Source organism: Platalea leucorodia (assembly GCF_965183815.1).
Source record: "Platalea leucorodia genome assembly, chromosome: 7".
Lineage (NCBI taxonomy): Eukaryota > Metazoa > Chordata > Aves > Pelecaniformes > Threskiornithidae > Platalea > Platalea leucorodia.
The window spans coordinates 57796913-57812808 of record NC_138829.1 but is presented as its reverse complement, the minus strand read 5'-3'; the positions used below and the strand labels follow the sequence as shown (position 1 = coordinate 57812808).

The 15896-nt window shown below is 37.1% G+C and overlaps 1 protein-coding gene across 1 annotated transcript in view; it reads left to right on the top strand.

Moving 5' to 3' along the window:
• The window catches only part of OTOG (otogelin), a gene marked incomplete at both ends in the record, with an annotated part of 106748 nt that overhangs the window by 22348 nt on the left and 68504 nt on the right, over positions 1–15896 (top strand). The window contains 7 exons of the mRNA XM_082317299.1: positions 4155–4287; positions 5291–5468; positions 7321–7445; positions 8924–9136; positions 10723–10888; positions 11394–11468; positions 14811–14854. Of these exons, the coding sequence (XP_082173425.1) occupies positions 4155–4287; positions 5291–5468; positions 7321–7445; positions 8924–9136; positions 10723–10888; positions 11394–11468; positions 14811–14854 (934 nt within the window). The remainder of the gene's footprint in view (positions 1–4154; positions 4288–5290; positions 5469–7320; positions 7446–8923; positions 9137–10722; positions 10889–11393; positions 11469–14810; positions 14855–15896) is intronic.

Sequence of the window (15896 nt, the reverse complement as noted above, 5' to 3'; positions counted from 1 at the left end):
TAGGCAACTTTTTTTATAAAGTGAAAGTTGAGGCATGATTGACTTCTTGCAGAAGCCCACAGTGAGGTACCTTTCAACCTGACCTGTTGAAAAGCCCATCAATGGACAACAGAGGTCCGGAGCAAATATCTGCTACAGTAATGCACAGGATACGTATTATGAGTCTCATTCTCTTTTGTGTTGCACAACACTTATCTCTGTTCAAAACAGACAGAAGTGTGCCTTTCTCTTTAGTTGTTACGGTGATGCTTTTGTTGGGGAAAAGCGATAACCAAATTAGTTAGCTTTCTGCAGCATTCGTGAGATTGCAAAGAGCCTTGCAGTAATTCTTCCATCTTCTTCACCCTGACTTAAGGACTTTGCTTAATGTGTCTCTGTGTCCAAGTGGTTTGTAAGTGGAAAAAAACCCCACCAGATCCTCTTGGCTTTTACTACATGTTGGGCTTCATATTTCACCCAGCCTTTAACAAAGCTAGCCTGATCAGTCCTTAACAGGTACAGACTTTTACAGAGGTTTGAGTGAAGCATTCTGGACATTAACAGCCAGGTGGGTTATCAGAGGCTTATGTGGTATGTTCCAGGGCTAAGTGCTCCTAATTTGATTATCAATGTACAAGTGGTGAGAGGGTAGTGAGAACAGTTTGTGTACTAGAATGCAAGAATGTGGGGCTTCAGTGCAGCTATTCGAGTGTCTAACTATCGACTAGATGGTACTACTTGGCAGAAGAGCTACTTTACAGTTCCCTAGGCACCATCCATTATCTTTTTCCCATTTATAAAAATTAATGAATTGAAATGGGAAGCTAAAAGATTTGTAGTACAGAATCTCATATTTCTTGATGGTTTGAGATTTTGTGTGCTTTTTTTTTTTAAAAAAAAACCCTTATCAGTCCCATCTCATTCAAGCAGATTAAAAAATGTAGAAAGAAGATACCTGGGGAGATTTTAGCTCTCTGAATCACAAAGAATCCAGTCATCTAAAGCCTTAGAGCTGGTGACATAAACAGTCATCAGGCAACAAGTTATTTCAAAACGATGTGAAATTTTGTTTAAGCACTTTTTGGAAGGAGAATCAGTCAAGTGATCAGCACAGCTTAACCTTATCTGAGTTTCAGGTGACAACCTCACTGGCTTTGTAGTTTGTATGATGAGAAGGTCTTCTGAATATAGATTTTTTTTTTTTTTTTTTTTTTTTTTTTTTAGTGTCTAGTGAGAGAAATGGCCATTTCTATGAAAACACCTGCTGAAAGTTGGCAGGGGCAGTGCTGTGAAAGAAGCAGTTCATTAGAACAGAGAATAATTGTCAGGCAGAATTTCTCCTTTAGTTTCAGCATGAAGGAATAATAAAGCTTTTGTCAATATTGTGAAGTAAGGTATATACTATGGAGGGTTGTTCTCTTGGCTCTGGTCTGCTATGCATACCAGCTGGTATTCTCTTATTTTCAGCTTCTTAAAAGGTGGACAGAAATGTCAATTTATAGCCACTTTTGCTGAACGATACACACAGAAACTTAATTTCTCAGTGAAGAGGCAAGACAAGATAAGCTAAAGACCATGGCCTCACAATGTAGATATCTCTCTTCACCATGAGTCCAGGAGAGCTGGTTGAGCTGATGAAATATCTCCAGTCATTTTTATAATTTGCTATCTTTGTTTCGTTTTATCATTTCAACTGTTGGTGAAGGGTCACTGTTGCGCTATTATTTAGAGACAGGGAAATTCTAAATGTAGTTTTTAATCTTTACACACCAGCGTGTGTATTTGTGTGTCTACGGTACTTGAAGGACTGACAGATGATCTGCTCTGTGCTAGTTCAGCATCTGTCAAAGCCATGTGGTAGTGTTCAGAGATCTTGCAGCTCTAGTAATGGTTTTCAACAAGGAGAGCAACATTTGCCCTGTATTAGGCAAGTCCCAGTGAAAGTCAGTGAGTTAGGTGAAAGTGTAAGTCTCTGAACTGAACATCCTAATCTGTTTGCACTGTGAATGGTGCTATGCACCATATAATTTTGCTGTTAGTGTAACTGTCCAAAGGTAGGGATATTTTACCTAAAACTTGTTCAGTGCCTCTTTCAGCACTGAGGATGCTTAACATTTTACTATTTCATCATCAGTTATGCCTTCACTGTAGGCAGTGGGACTGGAAAGTGCAGCCCCCTGCACCTCTGCTGGACATTTCTGGACTGCGGCTCAGGGCCAGATCCAATCAATGAGAAATTCCCTGCAGTGAGACCTAGGCTGCTCTTAGACCAAGTGATTTCAAACATGTCTGTGTATGTTTTGGTATGTAAGACATTATGAGACATTGAAGATGCATAATCAAGATGAGAGTAAAATGAACAAATAGTGTGCCAAAAGTGACTGGACCCAATTTTTGTCATTGTTCTTGAGTACCTTTTAAATGGTTACTAGGTCGTGCAGCGAAGGAGGCTGAACAGAAGAAACAGCAGTTGGGTGCTTCCCCCTTTCCTCAGTAGATGGCAAGGAATAGACAGTCTCTTAACTTTATCCAGCCACACTAAGCCAATGTAAATAAGCTGATGTCTCAGAAGCTATAGTAGAGAGATTTGAGTATAGCAGGAGTGGCAGAAACTTAATTCCTTCCTAGGGCAAAGAGAAAGTAGAAGGTGGACTGTGATTCTGATGTCTTTCAGCATGTAGCAAGGTGAATTACAGGATGCTGACATGGTGAAGTTCAAGTCATTTCTCGATCCACCTCTGTGCCTGATTCTCTGTGATAGAACATTTTTCTTTTTAAAAAATTCAGCAGTGACCAAATTCATTCTGTTAAGAAAAACATGGTAATCTTCTGTGATTAATAAGCATGCTTTAATAAGCATTCTTTCCCTATTGGCATTGAAAGCCAAAGTACCCGTAGTTATTCTGAAAGGTGGAAGTCCTGGCCTGGGAACTTTTGATAGGAACTAACTAGTGTTAATCACTTATCTGGCTAGCTTCCATGTTATTTAGTACAGGTGTCTTTGTTACTGTCATGTGCTGAAAACATTCAGTATTCAATAGCCCTCAGACTTGTGCTGCTTTCCACCTGTGTGGTATGGTGTCTAGTTGAAGATCCCTATGGTAACTAAAACGTGCAGGATTATTAAGTAGTTTGGGACTTCATTTAGGTACCAACTAGTTTCAGGACTTGCTTGAATGGAACAAAAATCCAGCTTAATTAACGTAGAATAAGTGTGCTATGGTTGACTTCCATTTGGATGAAAGCAGTTAACTTGAATTCAATTCTTGATCTTTAAACTGTTACGAAATTTTCTTGTGTAGGCCATGTAGCTGCTTTATGTTGTGCAATACTAGCATTTCAGTCAATTAGCTGCTTTTGGTAATGTTAAGTGCCACTGAAGAGGGTGCGTGTAGGTAAGGTAGATGAGGTTGATCTAGGATGTTTCATCTAGACTGAAATGCAGTATTCCTTTTCATGTTTTTTCTATATGATGTTTTGACTTAGAGAACTGAAAAAATAAGAATAAGCAATGGTAGTAACAAAAGCAAGGTGGGCCAGTTGGATGTTGTGATGTTGTATGCTGTCATGATGCTGCCTGCCTTTCGTCAATATTCATCCAGGGAGCTTATGAACAGACTCCGCAACTCATCTCAGAAATAATGAACTTAAATGCTGTTTTAAATAATGATTCACAAGATGCTTCTGTCTTTCATTACTGGTTGCCTTTAAAAGAATTTTATATCTTAAATATGCTTTAAAAGAACCTGGGTATATCAGAACACTTTAAAGTACAGATTTAGATTTCTGTGCACTGCTATGTGGATAGTGCAGCCTTGTTTGTGAACATTAACTCAGCCTCAGTGGGCCTTTAATCAGGGGGCCTCATGAATGGCAGGTGTCTTTGTTAGTACAAATGTAGGAATTGTTTAAGTTTCTCTTTCCAAATACCACTTTTGAGCTGTATTTGCATAACAAGTTAGTGTTATATTTTAACATACATGTAAAATAATTCAAAATACTAAGTTTTCTTACTTAGCTGTAAAACTGTATGTTTTACAAGTGTACTCTTCTAAGAAGCAACATACAACTGAAAATTTTCAGTTCCCCACTAATTATAGCTTTACTTGCACTCTTATTTAAAATTCATCCTACTTATTTTATTTTTTCTAAATTTATTTTGCTCTTACTTGTAGAACCAGGATGGATCATGTATCCAATCAATCAGCCTTATTCTTAAGCAGGACCCCAAGAGGCAAGTGACCCTGACTCATTCAGGAGATGTTTTGGTATATGACCAATACAAAATTAACCTGCCTTATGCAGATGGTAAGGAATAATATATAAGCATATAACTCCTATCAAGCACTAAAGCAGTATTTTAATGGCATATGTGTATGTCGTGATGCTGTCAATAATGCTAACATACTGAAGTAGTATATTGTTAATATCAACATTGTTAGTTTTTTATGAGATGTTTCACAAATTAACTGCTTAACTGCTGATGTACTTTTTACACTAATGGTAGGAGTTGTACAGTAGCTGTATTGGGCCAGTGTCTCTTATGTTAAGATTGAGTATGTTCTGTCTCTACCAAGTCCAAATGCCATCCCTCACATTTATGAGGTTCGTTATTGTTTTCTGAGGGAAAATTCTTTTCTCTGATTCTTGAACTGAATGATTTCTTTTCCCTTTTTTGTAAGCAACTCAAGTAAATGTAAGTGGGAAGAGCCCTCTTGCCCCTTACAGATAAGCTACAGATTTTTCAGACAAAAAATTTCTTTTGTTTCTTTTCGCTTTGAGTTTTTAAATTTCTCCCTCCAGAAGATACGACCAAGTATTCTGCATATGAATATATGACTGTGTTCTGTGAGATTCAATGTTAGCTTCAATGAGAGCTTGGTATGCAAATAATTAGTATATTTGATGTCTGTGAGGCTGTGACTCCTTGGGAATTTCCCAAAAAAGGCTTTAATATAGGAAGCACGTTGCTGGTGTTAGGATTAAGTTGTCTAAAATAAATGATCTGCAATGTTTGTGTCTTCAAATTGATTTGCTTTTAGTTCATGTTTATGAATATTCCAATGAACTCTGGATGCATTTTTAAAAAGTGTGGTGACTGTCCTAAGTTTCTTGTTTTCTTCTTTAAAGTCTGAATCAGTGCAACCTTTTGTGAGAAATCAATGATTAGGGGAAAATAGGGCCTTAATAGGAAAAAATGTAACTTACATAAAAACGATACAAAACAAAAACAGGGAAATGACAAGAAACAAAATGCAAATTACAAGCAGATTTCCTTTGCCTTTCAACAATTTCTGTTTTTACTCACCAGAATTATTTGAAATACGGAAACTCTCCTCTGTATTTCTTCAAGTAAAGACGCACATTGGATTACAGATACTGTATGACAGAGAAGGACTGAGGCTTTACCTCCAAGCTGATGGACAGTGGAAAGATGATACTGTGGGCCTTTGTGGAACCTTCAATGGAAATACGGAGGATGATTTTTTGTATGAATAGCGGCAAGATTTCTATTTGCCAGTATATGAATATCTACAGTTTAGAGTGGTAGATCAAGTGTGTACTGAAGCTGAATGGATAGATACTAAGAATAATTTATTTTGAAGTTTTGTGTTAGTGTGATAGTAGGGTTTAGTTTGCTAAGAGAAAATCTGTAATGTCAATATACGATATCAAGCCAGGTTTTGCTTAAAATATTTTAATGTAAAAATACAGTGAAATATATGACTCAAGTGCTAGTTTATCTGAAAAGTTTTGTCCAAAATATGGAGTGGCCTATATAAGGGACTTTCTGCCTCTTTGCAAGCCTCTCTATCTCTTTCCAGCTCCTATTTTCTGCTCCAAGTTCTAATCTGCTCTCTCTGACAGAGCCTCCGTTGTTCAGCATCTGCAAGCCAGCAACACGAGTTGGCTGTTGGCTGAGCTTTGCTTTGTCATGATGCAGTGAAAGGTGGTCAGAGCTGCCTGAGCACCACAGTCAAGATCGCTGTTTGTCCAGCTTCTTTGCAGCATATTTCCTACAGATACTAAGGAACAAATTTGCTTCCAGAGGATCAAGCAGCCTAATGGAAGTGGGAGAAGGAGAACATGAATTTAGAGCATGATAGAATATTTCTTTGACCAAGAAAAAAAAAAAAAGAGTAGGAGAACTTTTTCTCTCAAAACAGTTGGAATTTTTAAAACCAAAACTAATAGGAAAAACAGGAAAACTTTCCATAATAGTTCCCATTTAAAAACACACATACACAAATATTCTAGTGGATTTTTGCACAATTTCTATCTTGAAGATTAAAAAGTATTATCAGAATGTTGTTTATAACAAGACTAGGAAATATATAGGCAGGATATCAATGAAGAGATTATTTATATAAAACTACTTAAAATATTTCTCTGCTTGAAGCAAGTAAGTTTTGTAGTGTATTTTTGAAGATAGTCTTTGGATTTGTTCTCAATAAGTGAGAAGTTGTGCAATAGTTGATATTTGTGAAAAAAGCCCTTAAACTACAGGAACTTATGAATTGTGCAAATTCATTGTGTCATTCACATGACACAAACCATAATGTGCAGGCCTCTTGACATGTACACAAAACACCTGATCCACACCAGATTTGGGAGACTTGCCATAGATAGTGGTGTCTTTTGCAACACCTCCACCGCCAGCTACTTTACCAGAAGTAATACTACTGGTTGTATGCCTGATGCAATCTTTTCCCTAGAGTGTAACATCCCATATTTAAATGCACAGTTTTGGTCATTATCCCTATACAATATTAATGTGCCTTGGTTATTTTGATCAAAGTCTTTCAAAATCTTTCAGCTTCTGCTGCCCCTGTGCTTACCTGGGCCTCATGGATATCTATTCAATTGCTTTTGCAGTTATATCTCTGGACCCTTGGATTTCTGTTCCTTCCTCTTTCTTGCAGGGACTAGAGAGCCTGGGAAGTCAGCTACCCAAGAACAGACAGGAAATTATAGGTAGAGAGAGAAAAATGGATCAGATATCACTGAAGAGGCAGAAGTATGAATAAGAGTGTGGACTTTCAGCACAGTGGTGCTCCCTTCCTCTCTCATGGAAATGGAACTTGGTCTGTTTTGATCTGTCCTTCCTTACAAAGTATCTAATGGCTTTAGAGCACATCTTCTCTTTCGTTTCTGGGCCTTTGCCTGGAAGGAAAGAGTTGAGTCCTGAAACTTAAGCTGACAGTGCTTTACAGGAAAGTGCATGAAAATATGGAACAGTGGAAGGGGAGCTTGAAGCAGCTCTGCTGAAGGGGGTGGGAGAACTGAGACCGTTCTGTAAATTCACTGTGTCTTTTGTGACTGACTTCTCTTTTGTAAAAGGTCTCCAGTTGGAGTAACTGAAAGCACTCCAGAGCTGTTCGGAAACACATGGAAAACTTCATCGGCATGCATTCTTACGCATGATAGTTCGCAAATGGATCCGTGTGATATTCATCTGCAGGCAGGTGGGCAATGAAGGTCAATTGTTACTGACAAATGCATTTCTACTTATTATATCTGTGCCAGTTTTCCTAGTTGGGTCAGGTAAAGTAATAACCAGTCCTACCCACTGAAAAAATTAATACTTAAAGGTAGCATTTGCTGAGTTCAATCCCCTAACAAATCATGTAGTGTATTGTTTAAGTATTTTGTGATGCTTGCAGAGGCACTCAAAATAACCCCTTTTTATTTCTGGTTTGCAGTTACAACCTGTTAAGTTAGATATGCATTAACGGTTGGTAGTATTTCTAGTATCGGTGATGCTGCTAGTTAAGGTGGAGACTCAAAAGTATTGTGATATTCATTTTTGAAAATACTGAAAAAATGAAACATTTGGTTTAGTTGTTTGTTATGGAGGAGAATGAGTAGGAGAAAGATACTTATGCACTGCCAGCCTTTAAATTCAGCTGAAAGGGTCCAGTTGGGGAAAAATGCTAGTGGCTGATGCCATGAGGACCAGAGATGATCATTAAGACATCCTTTAATAATGATGAACTTTGTAGATCATCAGATATATCCATTTCACGGTTCCTACCCTTTCTTCTCTTGGACTCTACACACTTTTAGGCAAGATACAGATGTAAAATATTGATTAAGGTTTTGCCTGTAATTTCAGCAGTGCTAGGAAATCATCTTGTCTCCTGCTACATCGTCATCTTTTGAGTATTTATATGATGTGCAGCACTAAGAAGCTGCATTCTTGGTGATGGGTTTGGACATGAATATAGAAAAAAGTGGGCTGTACAGGAAGTTAGAAATTCTGGAAAAGGAATTTTGAAGTCCTAGTTTATGCATCTCTCTTATTTTGTGGGAAATACAAATGTGTTTCTTTCTGGGTATAACATATTATTTCTTCTGACCACTATTGCACAATAACTTAATGTATTCAGAATTAAGATATTCAGGTGAGTGCTGTGTTTGGAGCTTCTTATGTAACTATTTGATACTGCTCTTGTTCACCTGTGCGATAGTGCTACCCCAAGCTAGCAGCTCTGGGCATGGTTGCAGACTTAAGCAACTGAAACAATGAGTAACAGATTGTTCTTTAAAATACTGACCTATTGAAGTAGTTGCTGGGAATGACTTAAACTGAAGAGATATGTAATCCCGTGTGTTTATGAAAGGCACTGGGTAGTGTGCGGCATCTGTTGCCTAACCTGCATCCATGAATCAGTTTAAAGATAGGAGACTGTATGTAGGCACTGTCTGTGTATCGTAAAGTTTACCGAATACCTTAAAACCATTCCCAGAACAAGTTCAAAACTACGATGAGCTAACTTCTTTTCTGTCCTTCCATACAGTTGTATAGATATCAAAGATAGAAAGATATATATGTGGCAATAGTATATAACTACGATCAGTTGCATTGTATAGAAGACACTTTTTATTCTAAGTCTTTTTAAGCTCCCTAACTGAAACAGTGTTTAATCTCTTATTCGTATAGCCTCTTATGCAGCAGAAGCTTGTAGCATCCTTACGAAACAACTTTTTGCTCCATGCTACCCCTATTTGAGTCCTGTGTCCTATTTTGAGCAGTGCAGAAGAGACACTTGCAAATGTGGACAGATTTGTTTTTGCTCTGCTCTGGCCCATTATGCTCATCATTGCCGAAGATTTGGAGTTGTAATAGATTTCAGAGGAGGTGTCCCAGACTGCGGTGAGTTGCCTTTCAGTTCTAGTCTTAAATAATTACTGTTTGAGGACTTTAGAATCACAATCGGAAAATAAAATTAAATGAATATAATCTTTTAAATGAGAAGAGGATTAATTCTAGCACAATCTTTTTTTATACAGGACAAGGTTCTTTTTTTGTCAAGACAGAATTAGTACCAGTGTTTTTAGAGGATTGTTCCTTTATAGCTGGCTTTCTTTCGTTCTTTTGACTTAAGAAACAAGTTGTTTTTTTTTTTTAAGTAGTTGGAGGGCTTCGGAAGTATCCAGGATTAAAAATATGTCTATATCTCGTATATGGCTTTGAATATGTCATACCCATGTTGATATTATTCATGAGCTGCATAAATAAATTCGTTTTTTTCCTCGTAGATGCTAGGTTTATCTAATTCTTTAAATAAATGAAATGAAAAATGATGGTGATGTATCTAGCCCTTTTTTTTTTATTGTCAGCTTCTGCTGTCTGGCAATCTCTAGCTTATTCTCTTACTGTCAGTGACACTGAAATACAGAGTGCTGAAATAAGTGTAGAGAATTGGTATCACTGGTATTTAATTTAAAATTAATGGAAGAATATAGATAGCGTAGAGATAACAGATGTCACCTTTGGCTATCTGCTCTATAAAGCCTCACAAGTAGAAGAGTGGGATATTATTAAATTCTTCAGTTTATATGAACTTCTAGTGATGCAAAAAGATGTTGATGGGACATTTAGTGCCTTCATGTACGTTTTTTAAAATTATAGTATTGGAAACCCTGTAAAACAACCCTAAACTGACAACCCTGATGTTTCAGTAGGTTTGGCTCCATAAACAAGGCTGAAAATCTTTTGTAAGGAACATTCAAGAATTTAACATCTGGTAGTTTTCATCACATCATGTAATTATCTGTGTTGTAATGCATGATAAAGAGGAGTTTGGAAAGTTGGTCCAGCTTAAGTATCTCAAGCTGGAGTATCTGTACGTCTGTCTGAAAAGACTGGCTTGCTTGCAGTCATTATGGCATGAATGGCTATGTCTACTATGACGTTCAAAGCATTTAATTTTATTTTACTTTTCTAGAAGCAGGTATAGTTTTATTAGAATATATATGAAAAGCCATGCTTGTAGGGTTTAAAATACGTGAATCTTTAGTATTTCAAGAACTTCATTTTTTTTTTTTTAAGTAGAGCTTTATAGGATATATGTGTACGTGTATATATAAGAAAACTGAAGATGGTATTGTGCAACATCTGCAAAGTACACTCATTTGTTGCTTTTAATGCGCTCTTTAAGATGCTGTGCATTTCTCAAAACCCATGCACAAGAGCCAAGCGTTTTCAGAGTTAGAGGGGAAAAAAGCTTCAACTGTTCAGTTTCCCCAGTGTAAATCTGGATTACCTGCACAGACTTCATTGTACTCATTACTGCGGATTTACATCTGTGTAGTTTACACAGCATAGTGCCAAGATAGCAATTTTAGTGGAATTTAATGGGATTGGGAATGAAAGAGTAGAGATGTTTATCAGAAAACTGTTGGGAGGTACTTGAGTCTCTTGCACTGTAATTTGAGAGATTTGTTTCATTTGGACAGCTCTTTCATGTGAAGATACAAAGGAGTACAGTACTTGTGTATCTGCCTGTGGCAGAACCTGCCAAGCACTGTCTGTGCCAGAGACATGCAGCAGTGATTGTGTTGAAGGCTGTGCTTGTCCCTCTGGAATGTATTTGAATTCCAAGACTGAGCGATGTGTACAGAGGTAGGTAAAGTTGTAATTCTGATAGTCAGCCCCACTATTCTAGACTACTGCATTTGCAAGTCAGAGTGAAAAGCTAATAAATATGTAACCTTGTAGGTATTATGCATCTGTAAACTTGGTGGGGTCTTAGAATTATACAGAACCCATATGTTGATCAAAAATAGCTGTTTTACAGTACTGACACTCATCCAACATCACCAAAGCTAGTTGTTACATGTTGTTGGGTTTTTGGCACATAAGAGATACAAAAGGTGTCCATTCTTGTAGGTGTTCTGCTTTGTTACTGATGTGGTTTGGAATGCGCTTGAGTTATATGGCAGTATTGAGATCAATTTCTTGTATTTAAAAAGAAAAAAAACACAACCCCCCCACCCAACTAACCAAAAAACCTCACCAAAACCAACAAAGCAACCAATTGAACTTTGAACAGCAATCAAGTCCATGGGAATTTTTTTCATCCTTCAGTTTGAGTTAATCAGAGTTACATGTTTTTCCTCTACTCCAGAAATGAATGCCCGTGTTATTTTCAAGGAATTGACTATCCCCCTGGAGAAAATGTTATGACATCTTTGGGCAAATGGTAAGATACAAAACTCTTTTTTTTCAACTGACTAAATGGTGTCTCTCAAGAGCTCTGTCAAATCATTCTGATTAGCCTGTTGGGATTTTTGTTGTTGTTTTGTTTGGGGTTTTTTTTGTTTTAATGAAACATAGAGAATAAACCTATGTCGGTTTTCTGTGCATGTTTGGACAGAGCTTCTTTAGAACTTAGGTTTTCAGGCTGCTGTGCTTATAAGCCAATATACTGAAGTGCAAAGCAGAGAGAAAAGCCACTATAATTTTGTAGACCCATAGTAATGTGAAGAGCTCCAGAATAGACTTTCATTGCTATTCTCCTTCCCTATACCAGATTGTAAATCCATTTATTGAAGAATAATTAAGAATCTGTCTTCCACTAGTATAGAATCACTGTAAGAGAGCAATGTGGCTTTATCAACTAAGAAACAATACAAATAGCTGTCAGCTGTAGCCAAAGGTAAATAAGCATCTTTCTTATTGTTCCTTACATTTAGCATTTGTTCTTGTCCTCTTGCTGTTCCATTTGCATCATTAGAGTCATGACATTAAAGAAGACAACTTGTTAAATTATTCTGGCTGCTGCCAGATGCATCCCTTTCAACAGTTAGTTCTGCCTGGAGAACGTTAGCAAGCTTTCAGAATTCTTTTTATTGAAGTAGTGTTGGAGCTCTCACTGCCTGTATCAGTTGTTACAGCACTTAATTAAAAGCAGAACAGACCAAATCATGTCTGTGATAGATCAGCATAGTATACTGGCTTGTTGTAAAAGCCATATAAGAGATTAATATTGCCAGACACCTATTGCAATCAGGACATTTAGTAAACATACACACTCATTCTCACTCTCACTCTTGTCAGCAGCCTAGTGTCCATAAATACTGATCATTATAAATCTGTATCTTAATTGTCAAGTTAGTCCATCTTTACCTTAGGGCAGATTCCCTGGAGAGTATGAGGCAACCTATTCTGCATATGGGGCTGTGCAAGATCCGGGTACACTGTTGCCTGCCTTTCTGGATATTTTTGTTCACGTGGCATGTGGCAGACAGCACTGGCAGTCATGGGAAGGGGCTTCTCCTGGTAGATTCTTTAATTTGTTTCCTTTCATCCTCCTCCTCAAGGGTTTAGTTTAGCTAATTATGCTAAACAGTATGGTGGATATGTGGCTGAATGCACACTGATCATGTGATCATCCACAAATGTGTTTTTTAGAAATGACTACAGGTGAAAATCATCTTTCCATTTATTTCAGTGGAGTTATTTGGGATCTGGCAGCTTATGTTTCATGTGAATGTGTTAATTAAAGTATATCTACTGGTTTACAACTACTAGTCTTCAAGATAAAAGTAAGAGATCTATATCTCCAATTTAGTCATGACTTCCTGGCTGCGTTTTAACAAGGCTGTATACAGATCTGTTGAGAGAAAAGGCTTTCAAACATGGAGCTACAGAATGTCAGCTCCTCTGAATTACCATGTGCTAAGTAATACATTAGGAATCATGTAGGACTATGTGTGGATGAACTGGAAGAAAATACACACAACGTATTGGGTTTTTTCTGTCACTGTGTTTTTATTAGAAACCATTATGATCTTTATTATGCTCTCTGTGTCCCTTTTCTTCTCAAGTGCTTCCTCTTTGGAACTTCCACTTTCAAACTGCAATTTCTTCTCATGTTTGTCTATGGAGTAGCCTTTCTGCTCTGTTGTTTTCAACCAGTTCTTTTAAAAATATTTTCATGTTGATACCGATGTTACGTCAGCATTTGAGTTGCCTCCCTGTCAGTTCCCTTTGGTACTACTTTGCCTGTTGGCTGAGTTACACTGTGAAGTCCTTGAGCTAGGACACTTTTTCCTGCTTTGGGGCACACGTATGACTCCAAACATGACAGCAGAGTGGCTGTAGCACATCCAGAATTTGATTCTTAATCTGCTTTACTAGCAGTAGGTGTACTGGAGACCTCTTCGCCATTGCAAAAGAATGGGAGAATAGTGCTGGAGTTCACGGGCTTAGGTTCTCTAGTGAAACACAGGACCTGAAATGAAGCCAGTGCTGCTACATTTTTCCCTGACAATGAGTTGCTATCAGATCTGGTGCCATTTTATAAAAGTACTAGACTATTTTGGCTGGAATTAGACAGGAGCAGACAGTATTATGTTGTTCAGTGCTTCCCTGTGTGCAGTATCTTGTCAGAGCTGAATGTTATGCAGTTCGCTTGTTTCTTTGCTGGACTGTGTCATCTAGGGGAAACACGTTGTGTCTGTTCCCATCTGTGTAATATTTTGTATGTGTGAATGGGTATACATACTACAAGCTTTATGATATACTAACTTAAAATTCTGAGTTTGAATCTTGATTAGAATAGTTGTTTGAATTTGTTTAGGTTCTGATTATGAACTGTAGTTCCAGTTAGTTCTGATAATAGTTACAGTAGGTTGCTATTCCAGATTCCTATAATATTGCTGAAGCAAAATTAGTTTGAGACAGCATGAGGATAAAAAGCAGCAGCTGCATCTCTGTTTCCTTCTGTGAGCCAAGAACACTAAGATAATTGAAACATTCATTTTGTTATAAATGAGAGAGAAATTCATGATATTGTGAGATGTTTTGAGATGGATGGTTTGTTCATGATCCATGTTGGGAGAAGCTGAGAAAAGACAAAGTTATCAATCTACTGTTACTATGTTTTGCTTGGGGAAAAGTCACTCCAGTTCAGTACAAAAAATTGTTGCAGTCACAATAGCTTGTGACTGTATTATATTCAACATTGTGGTTTTTACCTTCAACTATGGGATAACCTAAGAACTGTTGGTATCATCAAGATTTTCACATAAACAAATAGCTTGCTTTTCAGCAGAGTTCTAAGCTGATGGTGAGGCAAATGGAGGATTTATAGTAGTGTTAAGAATGTTTATATAAAAGCACATATCCAGAGCTTGCTGTAACATATGTGTGTTTAGGGTTTAGCTTTGTTTTGCTGCTATTGCTCATTGCATTTTTGTTTTAGATAATGATGATTCTGTTACATACAGAGCTTGATTTATTCTTACTGCACTGATGTCTTTGGGAGCAGTATAGTGGTGTATTCCTGTATGTATTTTTATGTCAGCTCAGGCATTGTAACTCATAGTAATGTTATGCAGAAAGCAAAAGTTGGAAGTGTAATTAATATTCTTCATGTGTTAAGGCAATGCACACCTTATCCACAGTTCTGATGTTCAATACAAATATTTATACAGTTATTTTGTATTGATTGATACTGCATGCTTCATTATTAAACAGAAAACATTAATATTTTATATCTTCCTGGCTCTCGTTACATCTTCATGTATTTTTATTGCAGCCATTGCAGGGATGGAGTAATGAATTGTGATAACAACTTAATAGGTGAGTGAAGAGAGAGAGAGGGAAAAGATACTTGAAGTCCAATGAATAGGTATCCTCCAATCTCTGTGGAACTCCTTATCTTGTAGGAGAAGATTGTGCAGTATGTACAAATTAATAACTTGCAGGAGGCAATCTGTAATTTAAGAATTATATATTCGTGTGATTGAAAGAAAGGCTGGTGCAAAGCAGCAGCATAACTGTCCAAAATACTGCTAAATCTGAGCAACTTTTTTTCCCAGTGCTTTAAAATACTACTTTTTTTTTTTTAGATTGCTAATGTAAATAAGCTTAGCTGCATGACAAACAGCAGAACTTCAGTAGGACAAAAAAAGGTTAGCTTTGCCCCATAACACATGGTTGTAGGAACGGAACACTGGCAGTAATTTTTCACAGATGTTTTTTTCTTTCCCTCCACAAACCCTGAGTAACTGAAATATGAAAAAATATTTCTTTTGTCATACTTATGCAAAAGAATGTAACAAAATGTAGCAAGTGGTTTTTCTATTACAGCATATTTTATATGTCATTAAATATTATGGTCCATACTCTTGTTATGATGCTCCTTTTACTTCACTGAGAAAGGGTTTTATTTGAGGTTTCAGTTCTAGAATTGCCAACTCTTTGGCCTTTAGCAGAAATCTGTTCCTCGTGCACTTGAAGGTGGTGGCTGTACTGATTTGACAATTATCCAGAACCTCTCTCCCTGATAAATAAATAAACAAATCCCAGCAACCAACAAAAACCACTTTAAAACACTGCCACTATTTTGGGCATTTCTGTTGAATATACACAGTATGCTCAGTGCAACCCAAAAGCAATTGTGCAGTAGAGTTGTTTTGTTCATAGTCAGTGGCTCCAGTATGGGAAGTCATATCTAGCTCTCAAACCTTTGCTTTTTTTCTTTTTTCTTTTTTTTTTTTTTTTTTGGCTTTCTGTTCATTTGTTTCTCTGTTGGTAGTACTTTGCATTTCTATTTTAGAGGCTGATTCCTGACTAACCGTTTAGAAAGTCATGTCCCTGACTAAATGAATATATTCATTTC